Raw genomic sequence first — 19,362 nt, 5'->3', positions numbered from 1 at the left:
GAGGGAAGCAAAAAGACTTAGGGGGAAAAAGGGCACAAGGGCCCAAAACTAAACGCGTCGCTTGTTCTACAAAATTAAGTATTACATGTTAAGTACCATCATTTGTATATGCTGGCACATTAGAACGCACACAAAGGTAAGCACACACCCCCTGAAAATATGATTAAAAAAATGGTAAAACCTAAACTAAAACAAACGAACACCATTGCGTGCGTTTGTTTTCAGTTGTACACTTGGCTAGTCGAAACCCGGTAACTTTTTTAACTCCCAGAAGCTACTTGGTTGACTTTTCAGTTGGCCCTCTTATGAGCGAGTAACTAATTACGATAAGTGTGTCTGATTTTCATATTAATGGCATACAAACGAACCCATTGTGGCGCTCTTATCTTAAATGTTTGGGGCCAAACTAAAGCGTCAAATGTTGCCCACCTCGCATCGCTCCACTCGCTCTCCCCAGCGCACCAAATCCCTTCCTGGATCCTTGTGCGTTTTCTGATTTTTCAAACAAGAACATGAAAAAGCCAGCGGGGGGCGGCACTTAACAGAAAAAAAGATGGGGGAAACCGAGGAGGCTACTGCAGCGGAAGTGGCTTACATGAGCATGTGTTTTTAAGCCTCGTTGGGCACAAAACAATTAATATTGTGGCCCGCCCACAAGCGCACCCACAGCTAAGCGCAAATCAGCCTCCTGTGAAATGTGAAACACAAAAGCTCGGGCGGTGGCAGCCAACAGCAAGAACAACAGCGACCGGAAACGGAAGCGCACAACTCTTTGCGCGAATTAATCACATGGCAACTACAGCTCCAACTACGACTGCAAATACATGCGAGAACAAGGGCACCAACAGCCAGCAACGCAGTGAGCAGCGGCAAAAATGAGCAAAGGAACGACATGGACACGCATATAAAATGTGCCCCGTCCGCTCTGCAGCTCATATTCCCTTACAAATAATGTGGTACTAACTAAGGAAAGAAGTAAAATTGTAAACCAATATACCAATTTCATTGTAATCTGGAAAATTGACTAAGCCAAATAAGTAATACAAATTGCAAGACAAGACCATACTACATTCATATTTTTATTTATGCATTTTAATTGTCAATGTAAATAATAGAGTTGAGAATAATTTGGTTAACCAGCAACCATGTGCAATCTATAATTTAAAACCAAATTAGTTTTGTTATTAAAATAACACAAATAAAAACTGAAAAAAATACATTTTTTTACATTCTATTTATAAAACTGATTAAAAAATATGTTATTTAATGGCAAAGAAGATTTGGCAAATATAAACAAATTTATAATAAATCTATATTCATTATTCATCTGAAATGATGACATTCATTTCTCAAGGTAATAAATTGAATTGAGCATTATTTTTCAAATATGTATAATCAATGCTCTGACTGTTTGATTAGTTTATAAATGAAATGAATTGAATGTATGTTCAGCTAGAAGTATTTTTTACGATTTTTGTTTTAAGTTTTTGTTTTCGTCGACAAAAACAGTTCGTACTTGACAGCAAAGTCAAGTTAAGGTAAAAGTTTTCTTTATAATTTCGGATGTTTTTGTCGAAGAATTTGAGTTGAGTAATTGGATTTGACAGCGAATTTATTGTAATTTATTGAAGAAGCCAAAGATTGAAATTTATTATATTAAAAAAGGTGTAATTGAGATGTAAACCGCTTTCGTAAGCCACTACATACTTTCCTGACCCACGCAACCGTGCCGTCTTCAATCCATTATCATTTCAATAGCTAATCAAATCTGGCGCAGCGAATTCCCCCGAGGAGATCTTCACTGTAGCCCTGCTGGAGTGCGGTCACCAACTTGGCCACCCACCCCATGGCCACCGTTTCAGGACCTTCTGCACTCCTGCACAAACGACAGTGCAGGGAGCTAATTAAATATGCGTGTCTTGCCTCAATGCTCCGTCCGCTGAGGGGATTGCGTGCCCAATGGCTCCAACCGCTGCCCACTGCCCACTGCCCGCTATCCGCTGACCTCTGACCCCCAGCTCCCCTACGGCTCTGCCCCACCTTGGCGGGCTTTAATGTCGACCTAATCCCCCCAGCCCTCCGCAAGTTTATGGCGGATTTACGCCCCCTCAGGCGTATTCTGTGTGCGCCCATTTCGGGGGCATATTTGCTAATCATTTTACGTGCGACTCGCCTCCCCAAAAACATCCGTATATACGGTTTATTGTTTTTTAAAACGTGGGCGTGGTCGGTCGACGGAGTGAATTTAACGAGCGGTGGTTGGGACAATGGTCCTTTGTAATGCAAATTAAATAAACATGATTTTTATATGATTTCGCCGTGCGCCATGTCGTGTGGTGCGAATGCATTGTCCTTGAGCCTCCTCCTGTAATCGTGCAAGTGTGGCGGTGTCAATTTTATGAGCCGTCAGTCATTTCGCATTTCGCCAAACTCTGGACTGGGCTGAGCTGAGCAACGCCTTCGAGTGTAATTTAATTGAATAATTAAAATTTTTATTGCTGCAGTGTGTGTGTGTGTGTTTGGATGTGCTGCTTTGCATGTGTTGGTCAGAGGGGTGGCGGATATGCAAAGCGTGTCATTTTAATTTACGACCATGACGTTCAGCACTGCCAGATAATAAACACGCTCGCAATTAAGTATACGCCGGGGCGTACTCCTGCACATCCATTGCCAAGCATCTCACGCAAGCAAACGTCAATTTTTAAGGGGCTAAAAACTGTCTTTAGGAAAAAGTCATGTCCATTTTTTAGACTCTTATTTATTCAGTGAAAGCTCTAGATACAATTACGGACAGAAAGTAATGATGTTAATGATTTAAACAAGACATTATAAATGAGCATTATTTGAATCTTTAAATATTGAAAGTAGAAAAAAAGATTTTTTCCACTTTCACAAAATAACTTAAAATTCGTGACTTATTTAAATATTTAATTTAAAATATTTTTTCAAATAATTTATACAATATTTTTTAGAAAAATCATTATTGTTCTTTATAAATATAGGACAGTCACAAAAGAAAAATGCTGAAAATGTTAATAAATCAAAGCAGCTGAAAACTAAATTACAATAGAAACAATTTGATTCTCTACTTCCGTTGTGCGAAAACAAGAGCAGCATGGCCCAAATGTATAATAACATAACTGCAAATTAAATGCCAAACTCAATGCGGAATTTAATTTATAGACTTATGCCAGAAAGTACAGAGGGATAATTTCTCCTATACCACAAATTGTGTCGAGAGTGTCAAATTCTTACGTTTTTATCGAAGACAACCATTTTCGATAGACTAAAACTCCAGCTATTATTTTCCAGTTGACATAACCAGGTTTGTGGTGTTGAAAGTGGACCAGTTGACACAATATAAGTGTGCTTAGTTTTGTTGGCACTTGTATTTAGGCTCCGAAATTCCTATAGCTCCTATTGCCTTTGTTTTACCGCCCACTGTTTCAATAAACAACAATAAAACTGTGCATAAATACAATGCAAATATGAGCACGTTGCACATGGATGGTCGACCGACAGGCGTATCCGCTTTTGCTCCCCCAAAAACTGGCATTTCAAATGCATATTTTGGAAGTTTTTTTGTTTTCCCAAAAAAAATATACGGGCTCGCAAAATGTTACACAATATTTGATAGAGTTTTAAAACGACTCAAAAGCACAGCACAAAAATGTGAAACAGTTTTATTTATTTTATAACCCGCTCAGCGTTTGCATTTGCATCCCATGCTGCATATGTATCTGCATCTGTATCTGTATCTGTAGCTGGATCTGAATATGGATCTGCTGCATCTGTGCCCGTCTGTGTCATTTGTTTGAGCTCTGGTCCGAAAAAAACCTAAATGGAAAGCGAAAATATAGTATTTAAAAAGCGATTCCGTGTTGTTTATATTTGTGTGTGTGTGTGCTCAAAGCTATTGATTGGTCTGGGGCCCTCATGCCATAGAGAGCGGATTTATATTTTGAGCATGGTAGCAGGTAATCGCATTGGCCTCCACTAAGTTACATCATTTTTGCATTTGCGAGCAGCGAGCGAGAGAAATGAAATCATGTAATTGTAATTGAAATGAAGTAAGCGTGAATTGCGCTTAAAAAAAAGTACTTAGAAAAGTGACTGCCAGGGCAGCGGGAGCAACGATAGGAGCCCCAGCGCTCTGGGCAGCTGAGAAATGTTTGTTTCCTTTCAAATCAGTACACTTCCTTTTTGGCCTCGCCTTTCCATCGGTCTGCATCTGCAGCAAAAGGCAGTAGAGGCAGTAAAGGCATTATAGGCATTAAAGGCGGCAGAGGCAGCCAAGAAAATAAATGAAAATCACTTGAAAATACTAACGAGCTGTTACGCTTGGCAAGAAAAATATAATCAGCAGCATCATGTCTGCAGGTGCACTTAAAAGGCGTTCACTTTTACCCCGCCACGCCCCATTGCTGAGTCAAGAAAAACTGAACTGAAAACCGAACAATGGTCAACAAAAAAAAAAAATCAAGTTGGTAAAACAATTAAAACTAACCTTTTTTGCAGGAAAGGTGAAGGCAAGTCCGAAAACACAATGGCAAATGAAAATGCTTAAGGCCTTAAGCAGGCCCAAAGAAATGGAATCACAGCCTTCAGCTTTTGTCCAGCTTTTTCCCGAAGTGGTTTAACCACTTTTGACAAGGCACTCCAATCCACTGCACTCGACTGAAGGAGTGCTGTTTTATTTTGTTTCTTGTGCTTCTGGGACTGCCACTCGTGAAGGCCACCGATGATCGTGATCGTGGCAAGATCATAATGATGCTGCACTGGGATGGAGGCGCGTGCCTCAACTCAACTCAACTCAACTAATTCCTTGTCGTTGTCAGTGGAAAATGACTTTGAACTTTATTGTTTTTTCAAGTGTTTTGGCGAGCCGGTTTTGGTTATGATTTGCTTATTACATTTTCTTTTCCATTTTGGGGCTTGCTGTGCGATTTGAATTGATCGCGTAACTTAATTCATAAATGCATAGGAAAAGCGCTAGGGAAATGGCAAAATGGAAAAAAAAAAAATGGAGACAGGCAACAGAGCCAGGTCAACAAATGGTAAAGCACTCACTTTTGGCCGACCGCCTTCTATCAACACAGCTGAAGCTGCAAATTGTGTAAGAGTTTCTGTCCAAGTCCCGGGCCATATACTATAAAAACGCCACCTCAGCCACATTTCGGCCACATTCCCATCGCAGTAGTCGGGCAGCAGCAATCAAGGTCTAATCCCATCCTAGCCAGAGTTCGAAGCCCACCAGGCCAAATGGCGAACGTTAATTTGGTGAGTGAGGAGCGGCAAGGAATATAATGGGAGGAATGGACTGCACACTGGTACGGAGTGGAGTGGAGTCGAGTCGAGGATATTAAAAATGCATTATGCAAAAATTCTGGAATACAAAGCCCAGCCATTCAGCACATTTTGATATACCCCATGCCGCTCTTGGCATATGGGGTATATTGTGATTGTGAAATTGTAAAGTGACAAACTTATTCGGAAACTTCTTGGATTATTGTTCAAAAAATTAAATTAAATTACAATACTTAAATCAATTATAATTTTTTTTCTAAAAAGTTAAAGCTGGGTATCTTATCGTCATTCAATTCTGAATTTTATTCCCCTCACCTAGTGTTTTGCATATTAAATCGTTTTGTGTTATCCTCCGCAGCAGATGCCGCTCATTGCAGCCGCGACCACCATTCTGACAATTGTGGGTGGGGCCACCAGCGGTGCGGAGACGGCCCGGAACCACCCATTGTATCAGACCACGGGGTCTTTGTTCGACAATCGATGGCTACCAATGGATCAATCGCTGCCGCCTCCTCATCCCAATCATCGTTATGGTTCGTCTAAAATGCCACGCGGCGATGGGGGCGAAAGGCGTGCCTTTAGCAGGAGCATCAGTCATTCCGCGGGCTCCCCGCAAGGACTGGCCACGGTGCTCAATGGGCTCACAAATCTCTCGGGTCTGGGTCACATCAGCAATGGCTATGCCTCTGCGATGACCCCCAGCCACACGGAGGCCTTGGCCCTGGGCTCCACCAAACAGGAGATACCCATTTACGAGGACCACAATGAGGATGCCGCCGTGGCCGCAGTGGCAGCAGCTGGAGCCCATGCATTTGGGTCGGGAAATGGACAATCTGGCGGCGGCGGCCTGGAGAACAATCAGCATCATTCGCCGATATACAATTATCCCGGTGGAGGGCACAATGGCGGATTTTTGCCTGCCTATGGACAGGCGGGATCTGGTGTCGAGCAGAGCTACGAATCCTGGCCCGAGGAGCAGCCGGAACAACAGGCGGCTCATCCGTATGCGTACGATAAAATTTCAATGGGCAATTTCCTGCCGCACTACGAGCAGGGAATTGGATATGATGACCAGCAGGAGCACTTCGACCAGCAACAGCAACAGCAGCAGCAGCAACAGCAACTTTACCACCAGCAGCAGCAACTTCAGAAACAGCAGCAACATCAGCAGCAGCAGCAACAGGAACAGGAGCAGCACTCCACGTACTTTAGCCAACATGACCCATCCGCCTCTGGATCCGGTTCAACGTCGGCATCATCTGCCTCGGGCGGATCTACTGCCGATAACTACGAAGAGCATCCCGATGCGGGCCAGGAGCAGAGTTCCAACTACTTGTCGGAGGCAAGTGGTCAAGGCCAGGGTCACAGCCACCACTCGCATCATGTGGACATCATCAACTATGTGCCGGTGAAGCATGTGAAGAAACAGCATGTGCCGGTGGAGAAGGAGGTGAAGATACCCATTTCGCATGCGGTCATCATACCGGTTCGCAAGCCAGTGCCCATCCACATACCGATCACCAAGAACGTGCAGGTGGCCGTAGAAAAGGAACTGAAAGTGCCCGTGGAGCGATTGATACCGGTGCCCGTTGAGAAACACATCCCGGTTCCGGTGGAGAAACATGTGCCCTATCATGTGGTCAAATATGTGCCCATCAAGGTGCCCAAGCCCTTTCCCGTCAAGGTGCCCGTTTTCAAGACGGTGCTGCACAAGGTCAAGAGCTGGTGGTAGATTCATTCAGCACATTTGCATTCAGAGCACGCGAATTTCGTTATAGTTATAAGCACATTACGCATACGCCACCGCTTCCCCCCTGCAAACCAAAGTGAAATTCATTATGCAGTTTTGCACATTTCGTATTCCATTTTTAATGTCGAGTTTTAAAATTCATTTAATCCTCGTGATGTACAACAATTTTGTGACTCATTTAACATTACAACAATTTGCATTAAAATACAAATACGAACGGAAACAGAAACAGAAACCCAACCAGAAACTGAAACAGAATCAAAATCGGGAAATGGCAAGGCGCAGTGTGTGTGTGTGTGTGTTTACACACGCATTGCAAAAGACCGAGGTTTTTAGCAGCAGCGATTTTACGGTGCATTTGTCATGGACATAACCCTTTACCATTTGCCCACTTGGCACCTCATCTCCAACTCTTCCTTTATGGGCGTCCTCATTTATTTAATTTCACTTTAAGCGCACACAATGAAATTTGTGTTTAATGAAATGAAATTCATCTTCACAAAAGGTTCTCGCGAGCATTTTGCTCCTCCACCGTTGTTCTCAGGCTGCCAAATGCCATTTCCAGACCATTACATTGCCAGTTTGGTTTTTTGTTGGGATGGGCAAGCACAGCATCCCTATAGGTACTATATACTATACCTTTGCAGTTGCGGGGTTTTCAGAGTTTCCGGCTCTAATTAAATTAAGTGCACACCTTTGTTGTCCCACTACGCGTTGGCATGCCGCTCGTGTTGGCTTTGGCATTGCCATTGGCCCGTGTCCCACGTTCTGTGTCCCGTGTCACTTGTGCAGCTCTCTACTTTGATTTGCAGCCCGATTGAATTGGCCAAGGGACTCCGGACTCTGGACTCTCCCATCCCGATTTTTTCATGCCTTGCTTTCGCCAGTGGTTTGAAAAATATGCCACAAAGCTTTTAAATATGCACTGGACATGGACAGCGGAGTGGCCGGCGGGCAACGCTTACGTGCGGAAAGAAAGAGTAACATATCGCTTTCAGTAAATTTTCTTGCCAGCACGCACAGCCTCTTCCTCAGAAAGGCAACTCTCACTGCAGGAAAAAAAGAAAGTTACAGCTATTTTCGTATATCTTTTTGTGTTAAAATAAAGTCAGCTTATGCGAAATTATAAAAATGTTTAATTTTATTTATTATATCTGACTCAAGGTCAAATTAAATAAAACACAGATTTTATTTGTATGCTTTTTTTTTGGTTATTGCACACCGCATTTCGTTTTGCTATTAATTGAATTAAATTAAATTGGCAAAAAACAAACAAATCGAAAAATTATGCTTCAGGCATTTCAGTTCCACTTTATTATGGACTTTATGAATGCTATCTCTTCACATAAATAAGTACATGTATAATTTTTGCTAGCTTTTGTGCATCGCTTAAAATTTTTAAATAAAAACTTAAATTAAATGAGAAACACAAAAAAAAAAAAAATTTATAACTGTTTTTCTAATAATAATAAATAGATATGAGAAATTTTTTCAACAAAAAAGTTTTTATCAAATAAAAGAGGTTTTATAAAACGGGAAAATTAATTTATAAAAAGAAAGATCAATAAGCTATGGCTGCTAACCCTTGCTCTAACTTTAGTTTGTAACTTTAAGCTTACAGTTTGTAAATATTAAATAAAATTTGTCTTTAATGTTAAATAGATTTTTATTATATTTAAAATTGTTCCAAGTGTGTGCTTGGCAGTTCGTCCTCTGTCCTGTGTCGCTGTCGACTGTTTGTCGTTTGCCGTTTGACGCGAATGCGGATGTGGTTCCTCGGCCCTCACATGTCAGTCACGCGGCTGTCTTTGACTCCTTGCGCGAACCTCCTCCTGCTCCTCCTCGTTTTCGCCCTATGTCGTCCTGCCACTTGCGACTTGCTACTCTTGCTCCATTTACTGTGTATTTTTGATGTCTAAATTGCATTTTATTATGTCGCTCGCTCGCGGAAAGGCGGGATAAGGGGCAGAACTTCTTCGCTTGCCACATATGTGCTCGTTTGGCGTTGTCGGTGGCGTTGCTGCTGGGCTTTGTTGTTGCGGTTGTAAATTTTATTTATCATTTAGCATTTTTTACGCTCTTTATGCCCCTCCAGTCAGCCAGGCGGTTAGACAGGAAGCAGCCCCACCCAGCGACACACTTAAAGTGACTTTTCGAGTACTTTATTTTGCATACAAAATATTTGCCTTGTCGCCATGTGCATGCGTGCGTATACGTAATATCGCTGCCAAGTAGGACTCGCCTTCTCTGTTTCGTTCTTCAACTCCCTTCTTTATTTTACACACTTTTTATGTTGAATTAAACATTTAAAATGTTATTATGATTTTTTTTTCGCCGCTTTAATAGTACTATTTCGACGATACCCCAATATTGTGTTTATTCCGGCATAAAAGTATATGATGTTTAATTACCTATTTAGTTTTCTCTTCTCTTGAGTAAATATGGGATTGTATTATTAGTTTCTGCAATGTTTGCTTTGCGGTGGACATTAAATTAATTAATTTAAATTAGAACTAGGAAGAGAATGAAATTTGCCATGCGACTGCGTTTCTGTAGCTGATAGAAATTCACTGGTCGAAAAATAACGAGCTAGCTCCACAAATTAATTTGGCCAAGAACAATACCAGGTTTATGCAATTTTATGCATTCAAATGTTTAATTAAATACTATTTTCACCTGCCAGTATTGAATTGATCGAAAAACGAATATAACTTTATTATACGCAATTGCGAATAGGTGGGCCAACATCCACACTCTCATTTCCGCGTGGCAGTAAACAAAACTGTTGGTTTTAATAACGGCCAACTGCATGTGTGCATGTGGCCAACGGAAAAAGAGAGAGCGGGAATTTCGGGAGCCAGCTGCCACTATGTTTGCACTTTTATTAAAAAACTTTTGCATAATGAAAGTTTTAAGCTTGCTCTCCAAATTGTAGACGCAATATATAACTCCCAAAAAAGTTGAGTTCGGTTCGGTTTAGCTATTTATATAAATATTTGGAACAAGTTTTGGCCAAAAATGATTCTTTGAAGTGACTCCCAGTCTTTTTGTACCTATGTACCTGCCCACTGCCCATTAAATGGCATTCATTTCATTTACGGAAGTTTATATTGATTGCTGCTTGGTTTTTGACACATAAAAAAGAATATTAAAGCTTTTGTGACCATATTTCATTTTATCATTAACTTTTTGAATGCTTTACTTTAAAAGGCATATTTTAGACCCATAATCATACAAAAACTTCAAGACGTTTGTATAGTTTTAGTGGATATAATAGTTTATATTCAGATCTTTATAGAACATGAAAAGAATACAATTTCGATTAAGTTTAATTCGAATGCTTTTGAACCAGATCATAATCAAATTTTACATGTTTTTCAAACATAAAACGTTATTTCGTTTAACACTAAGAATAATAATAATAACAAATCGTAATAAAATAGTATGATTTTTCTCTGTGCACGCCCACACCCATCGCTCTCATACTTTTGCCATTTAGATAGGAATTTGTGCGTTTGCCGGGGTGTGCGAGTGCCAGTAACAACAATGATGGCTATATAATGGGAATGCGAATTTTTATTGTGGCCACAATGGCTGGCTGGCATTGGGCAGAGCTGGGCAGGGCTGGGACGTCTGGTAATATTAGAAGCACTAAGGAGGCCCGCGATGAGGACTCTCTCTAAAAGCCATGATACTTTTATCCCCCATGTCATTTCCACGTAAGTCCGCCACTCAGCGAGATGGCCGGGTAGCTCAGTATTTTCAGCATCCTCTCGGCCGCTGATGGCTGCTGATGGGCGCGCCCATTGTCGCCGTCTTCGGGTGTGGATTTTCGGGATATGCGGCGCTACATGTTATGAATTTTTTAGGGTCCTTGCTTATGGACATGCCAAGCGGCAAACGGCAAGCGGCAAGCGGCGGCAGCAGACGGGCAGGCAATAATAAAAGCCTCTGGCACGTGCACAGTCGCAATACCCGTGCGCCGAGATTATGTCTACGTTTTGCTCAAATGATTTACACATCGTCTGGGCCCGCCCTCTTACTACCTTTTGTTTTGGCCATCTTTTCGGATGAGCTTGGCTGGGATTGTCCCATCCTGTTGACAGCGCGCTAACGGTATACCAATTACCAATTTGCCATTGCCTTTCGCGGAATTTTCGAATTTGCGATGGCGGTCGAACAGGTCGGGAGCTTGGTTCTGCGCACCGGAAATTGCCTGACATTGAATGAAGGCATTTGCTTGCCACTGGCTTATGGCAATCGCTCTTAAAGCCGGCAAATGCTGATTTAAATATTATTGGCAAAGCAAATGATTTACGTTGAATACGGTCACATAAGGATAGCATTGGCAAAACAAATAATGTTGAGGAAATTAAGGAAAAGTTTTAAATACATTGGTAGAAACCATAAAAAGTTTGGTTTCTTAAATTGCAATTTAAATTTAAATATGGCAACTTGAAATAATGTAAATCAAATTTAAATAAACAAAAACAAATATTTCAACAAATCGTTATTAAAGGTATTAAATATCGCATCTTGAAATAATTCAAATCCAGCAACGTTTTGAGCAAGTGTTTATTAGAGGTATTTAATAACCTACCTTAAGGTAATTTAAATAAAATAAATGATTGTAAAATGAAGATCTTAAGTTGCCAGCTAAAACTAATTTAAAACAACTACCCTTTGGGCGTAATGCCTCCAACTATAAATTCTACAAAGCCGATTAACATGAATTTTGTTTTGCGGTTGCATAACTGAGATACGAAAGGAGATTCCTACCAAACCCAAATGTTCAGACAGAGATTCGTTTCGCCAGGACGACTTGAGGGCGTTTCGCAACGGAAGTGCATCGCAGCCATATGAAACATACCGACATTATGTACTTTCCGCCGAGCAGTTGGCTTTTATGGCACTCCAAATGGGTGTCTGCGTGCGGCTCAAAGGTGAGTGTTGTTTCCAAGCTGCCAAGCTTCTTGGCTGCCGTTTGCTCATCGTTGTTGCCACTTCAGCTGTTTTAGCCGTTGTATAGTAGTTGCAACTTTTGCTGCACCTGGCTGGCAGCTTTCGACCCAGTCAGCCGTGGCAAATTGCAAACTAATTTATTAAAAACGGATATAGGAGCAGAATTTCTATATACTGCGCCGGGTTTCAGCTCAATATTGCCGGAGTTCATAGTTTCTGGCCTGGCTGGGCGGTAAATAATGTGCTGTCAGCATGTCAACGGGTTTATGCATTCAACCAGCCACCTCCCCATTTTTGTTTATTGTGTGTGAAGTTTTTTGCTGTGGATTTTAAACATTTTTGCTCATTATGTGCTCGGAACACCGGTTGTCTGACTGCTTACAGTTGGAATTTGAAATATGATCCGGTGTAGAGAGATGTTTGCCTTTCAGCCATTTAGTTTCATTTCTCAACGGACTGCTGTCAACTGCTGCTGGTAGAATTGTAGATTTTGCAGCTGCCTTCGCTTGTGCTTTTGCTGCATTGTCTCTGCTGACACCGAGATGGCAATTCCCTAGGCTACCTAAAAGTAATCATATCTTTGCATTTTCCAGCATAAGCTGTCAATCAAAGCGATTCGTTTCCCCGCACTCCCCTGCTCCTCGAAAGAGGTAACTAAGAATCCATTCAGCTGAGGCAAAATAGATTGCAATCTGATATTCGAGAACACGTCAGTGAGCTTCAATTAGGGAAACTCAGATTGAGGCTCGGGCACAAGCTCCTCGAACCCCTTCGTCCGTTTTGTTAATTTGCGAGCCAGATGAGCTCCTACTCTCCAGAAAAATACTGTGGCATGAAAAATTCCAAAAGACCGAAACTTGCAGCACTTAATTGGCAGACCCCCCGAAGGGCCAAGTTGTGAAATATTGATACTCGTACTTATGCTTAAAGGCCGGGCCATCCCGACCATCACCACGTATTGAGCTCGATAAAACCAGCTCGTTTTGAGGGTCTCTCAGCTCATTTTAAGCGCACTTTAATGGCAATTATACGCCTGAGTAGCTGTTTGTGTTGGCAAACTTTTGCCGGCGGGCGGAGCCAAATTTTGGGTGGTGGTGAGTAAAAAGCGACAACATCACCAGACACTGGAAAGCTGGCAAGCAAAGTAAACAACCCACATATACACATCGTATACTACTCACAAAACACCAGACGATCCTGCAGGATGTTGTGACTCGACATAAATCCTTTGTCGTCTCTCTGTGTGTGAGCTTATAAAATACTTGCCAACATTTTGCTGCTGCACGCACCAGATTATTAAAGTTCTGTGTAAATAGTTTATGGTAATCATAAAAGATATACCAAACAGCTTCACTTTACGAGCAGGGGTGCGCAAAAATGAGGTGGTGTCCATTAAACGGCGAACATGAAATATCACTCATACGCTCGGTGGTCCGCATTGAATTTTAACTCTTTCGCATCTACAAAATTTTGGAGGTAAAGTGCCTTTTCCCCCGCATAACTTTGTCATTTGTCTATTAAAATAATCAAGAAAGTCGCTCCAAAGTCACCATTGCACATCAAAAATAACAGCTTGCCACCTGAGTCGCAAATTTTTATGATGCACATCAATTTCCCAAACAAAAATTGCTCCTCCCCAGACACATAACTTCGACCAAAGGATTCCCGAAAAAGGGTTAAAACTTTGCTTTTCCCGCGCTAAATGATGGCCGCTGCCTGTCATTTTTCAAAAGTGCTCCTTCTGGCACCCTCACTTTTCTGACCATTAAATGCTGCCGAGCGTTTTTGTAGCTGTTTACGCTTTTGGCTTCATTTTGGCCATCCGGCAATTATCAAAGTTTGAGCCAAAAGTGCTGATTAATTTTTAATGTTTATCTTTGTCGCCGTGCTCTCTTTCTTAACCCCTATTGCTTGGTTACCTGCTCGAAAGTGCAGAGTCATTTTCGAAATTATAAAGTCATTTCGTGGCCCTTTTCCAGTTAGAATTTCGGAGGAGATGAGTGGATACAAAGCCAGCCGGGCGCTGATTTAATCGCTTTCGATATTTTGCTTTTGCCATCTTACTGCATAAAGTGGTTACTGAGAAATACACACATAATTCGTCATGGTCAATTGGATTTTTAGTTCAAGGAAGGGAATGCAAGGATGATCCAGGTGATTAATTTCACATTCCAAAAGTTAACAGTACTAAGTTGATTTTGTTTGCCAGACAATCTTAGGTAAGACCAATAATTTACTTAACTACCGCTAATGCTTAAAATCATAGAGCTTTGAATTTCATATATGTATATAGAAGAGAATGCTAATGGAGTTCTCGGGAACAAACTTAAAAAGCTTACATAAATTACATTTTCAAAACATTTCGGATTACTAGGAAAACCTATTATTGTATTTTCTTTGTATACAAATCAGAATATTATATTTGTTATCAGTAGAAAGAAAGTTCACTGATAAAGAAATAGAACAGTACAAAATAATTGAATTCCAAATTTTATATTTAGTATTTAAATTATATATTTTATTAATTTATATTAAATGCTATGTATATTAATTTATATGATGGAATAATAAAATCTTTTAATACATATGGAATATATTAGGTTTAATAAAGTTCCTATTGGATTTAAAATTTAAATGCTTGTTTGTTTGTTAAACATTATTTAAATTTAAAAAATTTTAAAATTGTATTCTTTATTTATAACTAAAAACCGCAATGGGTGAAAATCAATGCGAAAAATGTTAGAACTTACCAGGGTGAAAATCAAAATAATTAATTAAACATACATGTGAACATATATTAAACATCCTGTAAAATTAAGCGATTCCGTTTGGTAATTTAAATAATACCACAGATTTGATAGCACGCGTTTGAAAAACAATCGCTCCCAATTTCTTAATCTGTTGTAGAGGTAATTAGTGGCAGGGGTTGAGGGCCAATGGCAAGGTGAAAGAGCAAGAGGGCAAAGGGCACAGGGCAATTGCGTGGACACTGGCGGGAGTCTCATCAGCAGATTCGCGGTCAGCTATCTGACCGGAGCCATGTTCATTGCGTTTTGTGGCTTTCGTCATTGGCCTGCGAAGTGGGCTGCTGGATTTGAGCTCTGCTCTGCCGGCTAGGACCCATTGCCTGTGGTGGCCTGTGGTGGCCAGTGGTCAGATGAGCAAAATTCCTAACGAAGCGGTTTATGTGGGCAGTGCAATTATGAATTTATGCTCATTTATCCCGCTGCAGGCGCCATTTACTATTTACGTACTTGTATAGTACATACGTAGATGTCCAATAGCAGACAAGCGTTGATTTCCACGAATTGTATTTGATTTTTAGTTGTTTCCGACGCTTTGTGGTTTACTTGGGCGTAGGTACGTGCCATATAAATGCTAATAAAGTGGCCAGCAGCGAATTGAGTTGATAAAATTGACCACACTGTAAAAGCAAAATGTAATGACTATCAGATTTGAATGCTAAAAACCAAAATGAGGATAAGTCCAAAGATAAACTTTTCCGTTTTTATACCCTTTTAGAGGGTATTATAACTACTGTCAAAAAAGAACTTACTTTAAAATACTTTGAGATAAAGTAGTTGTTTATAAAATTTGGAGGAATTCATCATTTGAATACCTTCCTTTCGTATTAAAAATTATTTATGATCGATTGATGATCGATTGACTTTTAATTATTTTATAAAAACGTCATTACATTTTAATATGTTGAATTCTGAAACAAACTAATAAAACGAAGTGGTCAAAGTGTTTTTTGACCATAACAAACATTTACAATATATTTCGAACGATTTATTTTTGGACTTGACCAATTAAAATTAAATAATGTATTTTATAAATTCATCATTAAATCAATTAGTACCTTGAATCCGTTGCAATTGTGTGTGGTGTTCCTCAACACGTCTTCAAAAATGGAGTCGAATGGCTACCACGTCAATTAGAGTAAATTTCATTAGCCGGCAATAACTTGCCGCACTTTCCAGCAGAAACTACTGGCCCGACTTTTCGCGACCCTTGCCACTTTCGTCGCTGGTCGAGGAACTTTACTTTTTGGCTAATTTTGTTGCTGTTTCGTTAACGCCTCGCTGAAGTTGAACGTCGCGTTTATTTTGTGCGTCATTGTTGCTGCTGCTGCTGCTACTGCAACTGCTGTAAAAAGTTGTTGCTGCCGGGGTTACATTTGGCAATTAGCCGCTGCATTTTCTTGCACTCTCGCCACTTTTGCATTGCAGCAGTGCCCGCCTTTGAGCAACCCATTCCACCCATCGCACTTCAATACATATTTATTAGCCGCATTTGTTGGATTTTAGCTCAATTAAAAAGTTTTACTCGGCTACTTTTCTTCATTTGGAACTGGGACCTGCCTTCTGACTCCGTCTTCAACTTCGACTCGAAATGTCTTGTTTTGTTTCGCTGGGACCTGCGATCTAGAAGCTGTAAGCTTTGCAGTAACTCCGCAGTTGCTGTCTTTTTACTTTCCTTTGTTCCACAGCACTAATTGCAATTACTTTGGCCTGGCTGCCCGGAGGTCAGCAGCAGAAATAAATGGGGAGAAAGCTAAACTTGAAATACTCTACCATCTTAGACAAAGAGAAATACCTCTTCAAAAATATTATAATTAGACTTTTTTCTTTAGCATAAGAATGAAATCAATAGATATTTAGTTTCTGTTTAACAATAGCCAAAAATAATTTTATTTATTAAATATTGTTTAATATTAAAATTTAAATATTTTATTTTTTGAACAGAGGGCATTAAAAAAGTTGAGGGGCGCTTAAAAACCAGATTACGAATTTATTATTTAGGACTTAAGTTAACCCTTTTGGGACCAACGGTGCCTGCGGCAACTTCATCTGCTTAAAGACTAACGGTGGGCTTTTCTTTTGTTTTTTTTTTCTGCTAACAGTCTGTATATGTCTACGGAACATATGAGCTTATAAAAGTTCATTTAAAGATCATTTGGATAGGTTATTCGGAAGACACTGCACTTGCTTCGGGGAAAATTGTGTTGCTAAGCTCGGAAAAGGTTTTTAAATAATTTTTAAACAATTTTTAATTGATTTACAATGATTAAAGTGAATCATAAAAATAAAATATGAATAAAAATAAATATTTCAAAATATAAAAATAACAAAACCAACATTTGTTAGCTCCCTAACCGATTGGCGTAAAAACTTTAAAATTAGTCCAAACTTGTTTTGAATTATTACCTACTGGAAAAAAGTTGGCCCCGAAAGAGTTAAGGAAGCTGGCGTAGTTCAGCCCAGCAGATGATTGCCGGTGGCACTCCATCCGGGTGCCGGGTGCACATAGTGGGGGTGGGGTCGCTGCTTGTGCACCACCGTGCGCACCACGGGCACTTTGACCGGATACGGATAGTAAACTGGCGAGACAACCGGCTTCTCCACTCGATAGGGCACCCTTCGCTCAACCACAAAGGGAATGGGTTGCTCCACGGGCACCGGTTTCACCCGTTCGATGGGAATCTTCACCTCCTGCAACTGAGGAACTGCCACTGTTTGAGCCACGGGTATTTTAATGGGCAACGGTTTGGGTATGGCAGCGATCACGGTGCGGGGCACTTGCACCTGGATGGTCTGCTTGTAGGGAACATGCTGTTTCTGGTAGTGAGTCACTGGCACATTCTTGGTGATCTCGATGTGCTTGGCCAGCGGCAATCCCGCAATGGCCTTGCTGCTCTCTGGCGTATAACGAACACTGGTGGTTACGGCAGGCAAATCGGCCTGGTGGATGTCCTTGTGGGAGTACAACAGTTGCTGATCCTGAGACACTCCCAATCGCTGTTGCTGCCGTTGATCCTGGGAATTTTGGAGCTTCTGTTGCTGATGTAGCTGAATGTGTTGTTGCTGATGTTGCAGCTGTCTCCCCTCCAGTGGCTGATATTGCTCCAATTGCTGGTGCTGATGCCTATCCTTTAGATCCTGATTTTGATGGTGAGTCGGTGGGGACTCCTCCCGCTGCAGCTGCCGTTTCACTGGGTTAGCCAATGCTTGGAGCTCTTTGGTCCGTGCATAGACACTGGAATCATCCTGCTGCTCCTGCCGCTCCTCCTGCTGCCGGTTCTCGCGATAATTGGAAATTTGTTCGAAATGGTAATGACCGGGTGGCGACGTGGGAAACGGCAGCCGCGGCACTCGATATGCATGGCTTTCGAAAGGCTCCCTGTGCCGGGACACCTCCTCAAAGCCAGCGGAATTTGGCTCATAATTTGCCGCATTAATGACAAAATCGATATGGGCCGATGGGTCGCGACGCGGCTCCTCATCCTCGGTGAATTGCGAGTGCAGTTTGGCGCTGTAGTGGAAGGGCACAAAGCCATTGGCCGTGCTGTCAAGGGATGAGGTCGAGGTGGCTGCTATGGGATGTGGAATGTGGTGGGCGTGGCTGTGGGTGGCGGCCAGAAGCTTGTGAGCATAATTTCCATATGTTGCCAAGTCATCGGCCGTTGCAGTGTCAGTGGGACCATAATAATTTTGCGTATATCCCGCTAATCCCGTCTCCTCCTCTTGGTAATGGGGTTTGCCATGTTCCAGCGGCAGGATAGGGAACTCCGCCAGCGACAGAGGCACTGGGGCATCGCCGTCTATGGCCTCCATTGTCATGGCCAACGAGAGCCACATTAATGCATAGATCATTAATGAACTGTGGGCATGTCGACCATTGGCCTGGCCGAAATTTGGCGGACCCATAACGGAGTCGGTGTCCTGTTGGCTGCTGTGTCCTAATCCTCGAGCGGAGTGCGTGTTCGGATGCAGCTGGCGTGGGTGTTGCTAGGCTTTGAAATGCAAATTTGTGACATCGCGTTGGCGTTTTTATAACACACCCTTCAAATGGTTTAAGCGCGCACTACTTGTAATTGGATACGTGGTCGGTGGGTCGGCACTTCAAGTTCATTGGCTTTCGGCAACGGGCTCTACATTGTGTAAGTGGAGGCCATCACTTTCACTCGGCGGCCCAACGGCCCCGCTGCCCAGATTGTGCCTTTCAGATACAAGAGAGACGATCCGCTGTCCGCACAATCCGCAATCCAAAATCCGCAGCCACCGCAATCGCAGGGCCGCTATGAACATCGAATTGATGGACAGTGGTTCAAGTCGGAAAGACAATTTTATCTAATCTGAGATTTTCAACACATCCCAAGCAACAATATCAAGGAATTTAAACCAACCGATATACTAACTCTAACATGTTTGCTGAAATGCTGAAATTTCTACAAAAGATTTATATTAAATTTAATTTTTATTTAATTAATGTGAAACGTATGCAAAAAAAAAAGAAAAAGGTTTTCATTCGTTGTTCTAGCAATAAACATTCTTTTCTTT

The 19,362-nt window shown here is 41.5% G+C and overlaps 2 protein-coding genes across 3 annotated transcripts; one reads left to right on the top strand and one right to left on the bottom strand.

Moving 5' to 3' along the window:
- The first annotated feature begins 5,192 nt into the window (after positions 1-5,192).
- LOC108137358 (alpha-protein kinase 1) lies at positions 5,193-7,952 on the top strand. 2 transcript variants are annotated; one of them, XM_017258994.2, is made up of 2 exons: positions 5,193-5,280; positions 5,666-7,951. In XM_017258994.2, exons 1-2 carry the CDS (start codon positions 5,263-5,265, stop codon positions 7,037-7,039), a joined length of 1,392 nt encoding a protein of 463 aa, XP_017114483.1. In that variant the 5' UTR covers positions 5,193-5,262; the 3' UTR covers positions 7,040-7,951. The 2 variants fall into 2 exon arrangements, with proteins under 2 accessions (XP_017114483.1, XP_017114484.1); XM_017258995.2 differs by having other exon boundaries at positions 5,199-5,280; positions 5,669-7,952.
- A 9,325-nt stretch (positions 7,953-17,277) lies between these two features.
- On the bottom strand, positions 17,278-18,678 carry LOC108137361 (putative mediator of RNA polymerase II transcription subunit 12). The gene has a single exon (XM_017258998.1). The coding sequence runs from the start codon at positions 18,673-18,675 to the stop codon at positions 17,278-17,280; it is 1,398 nt and encodes a 465-aa protein (XP_017114487.1). The 5' UTR covers positions 18,676-18,678.
- Positions 18,679-19,362: the final 684 nt, after the last annotated feature.

This window comes from Drosophila elegans, unplaced genomic scaffold, assembly GCF_018152505.1.
Source record: "Drosophila elegans isolate 14027-0461.03 unplaced genomic scaffold, ASM1815250v1 contig_476, whole genome shotgun sequence".
NCBI lineage: Eukaryota > Metazoa > Arthropoda > Insecta > Diptera > Drosophilidae > Drosophila > Drosophila elegans.
The sequence above is the reverse complement of the archived record's forward strand: the minus strand, read 5'-3'. Positions and strand labels throughout refer to the sequence as shown.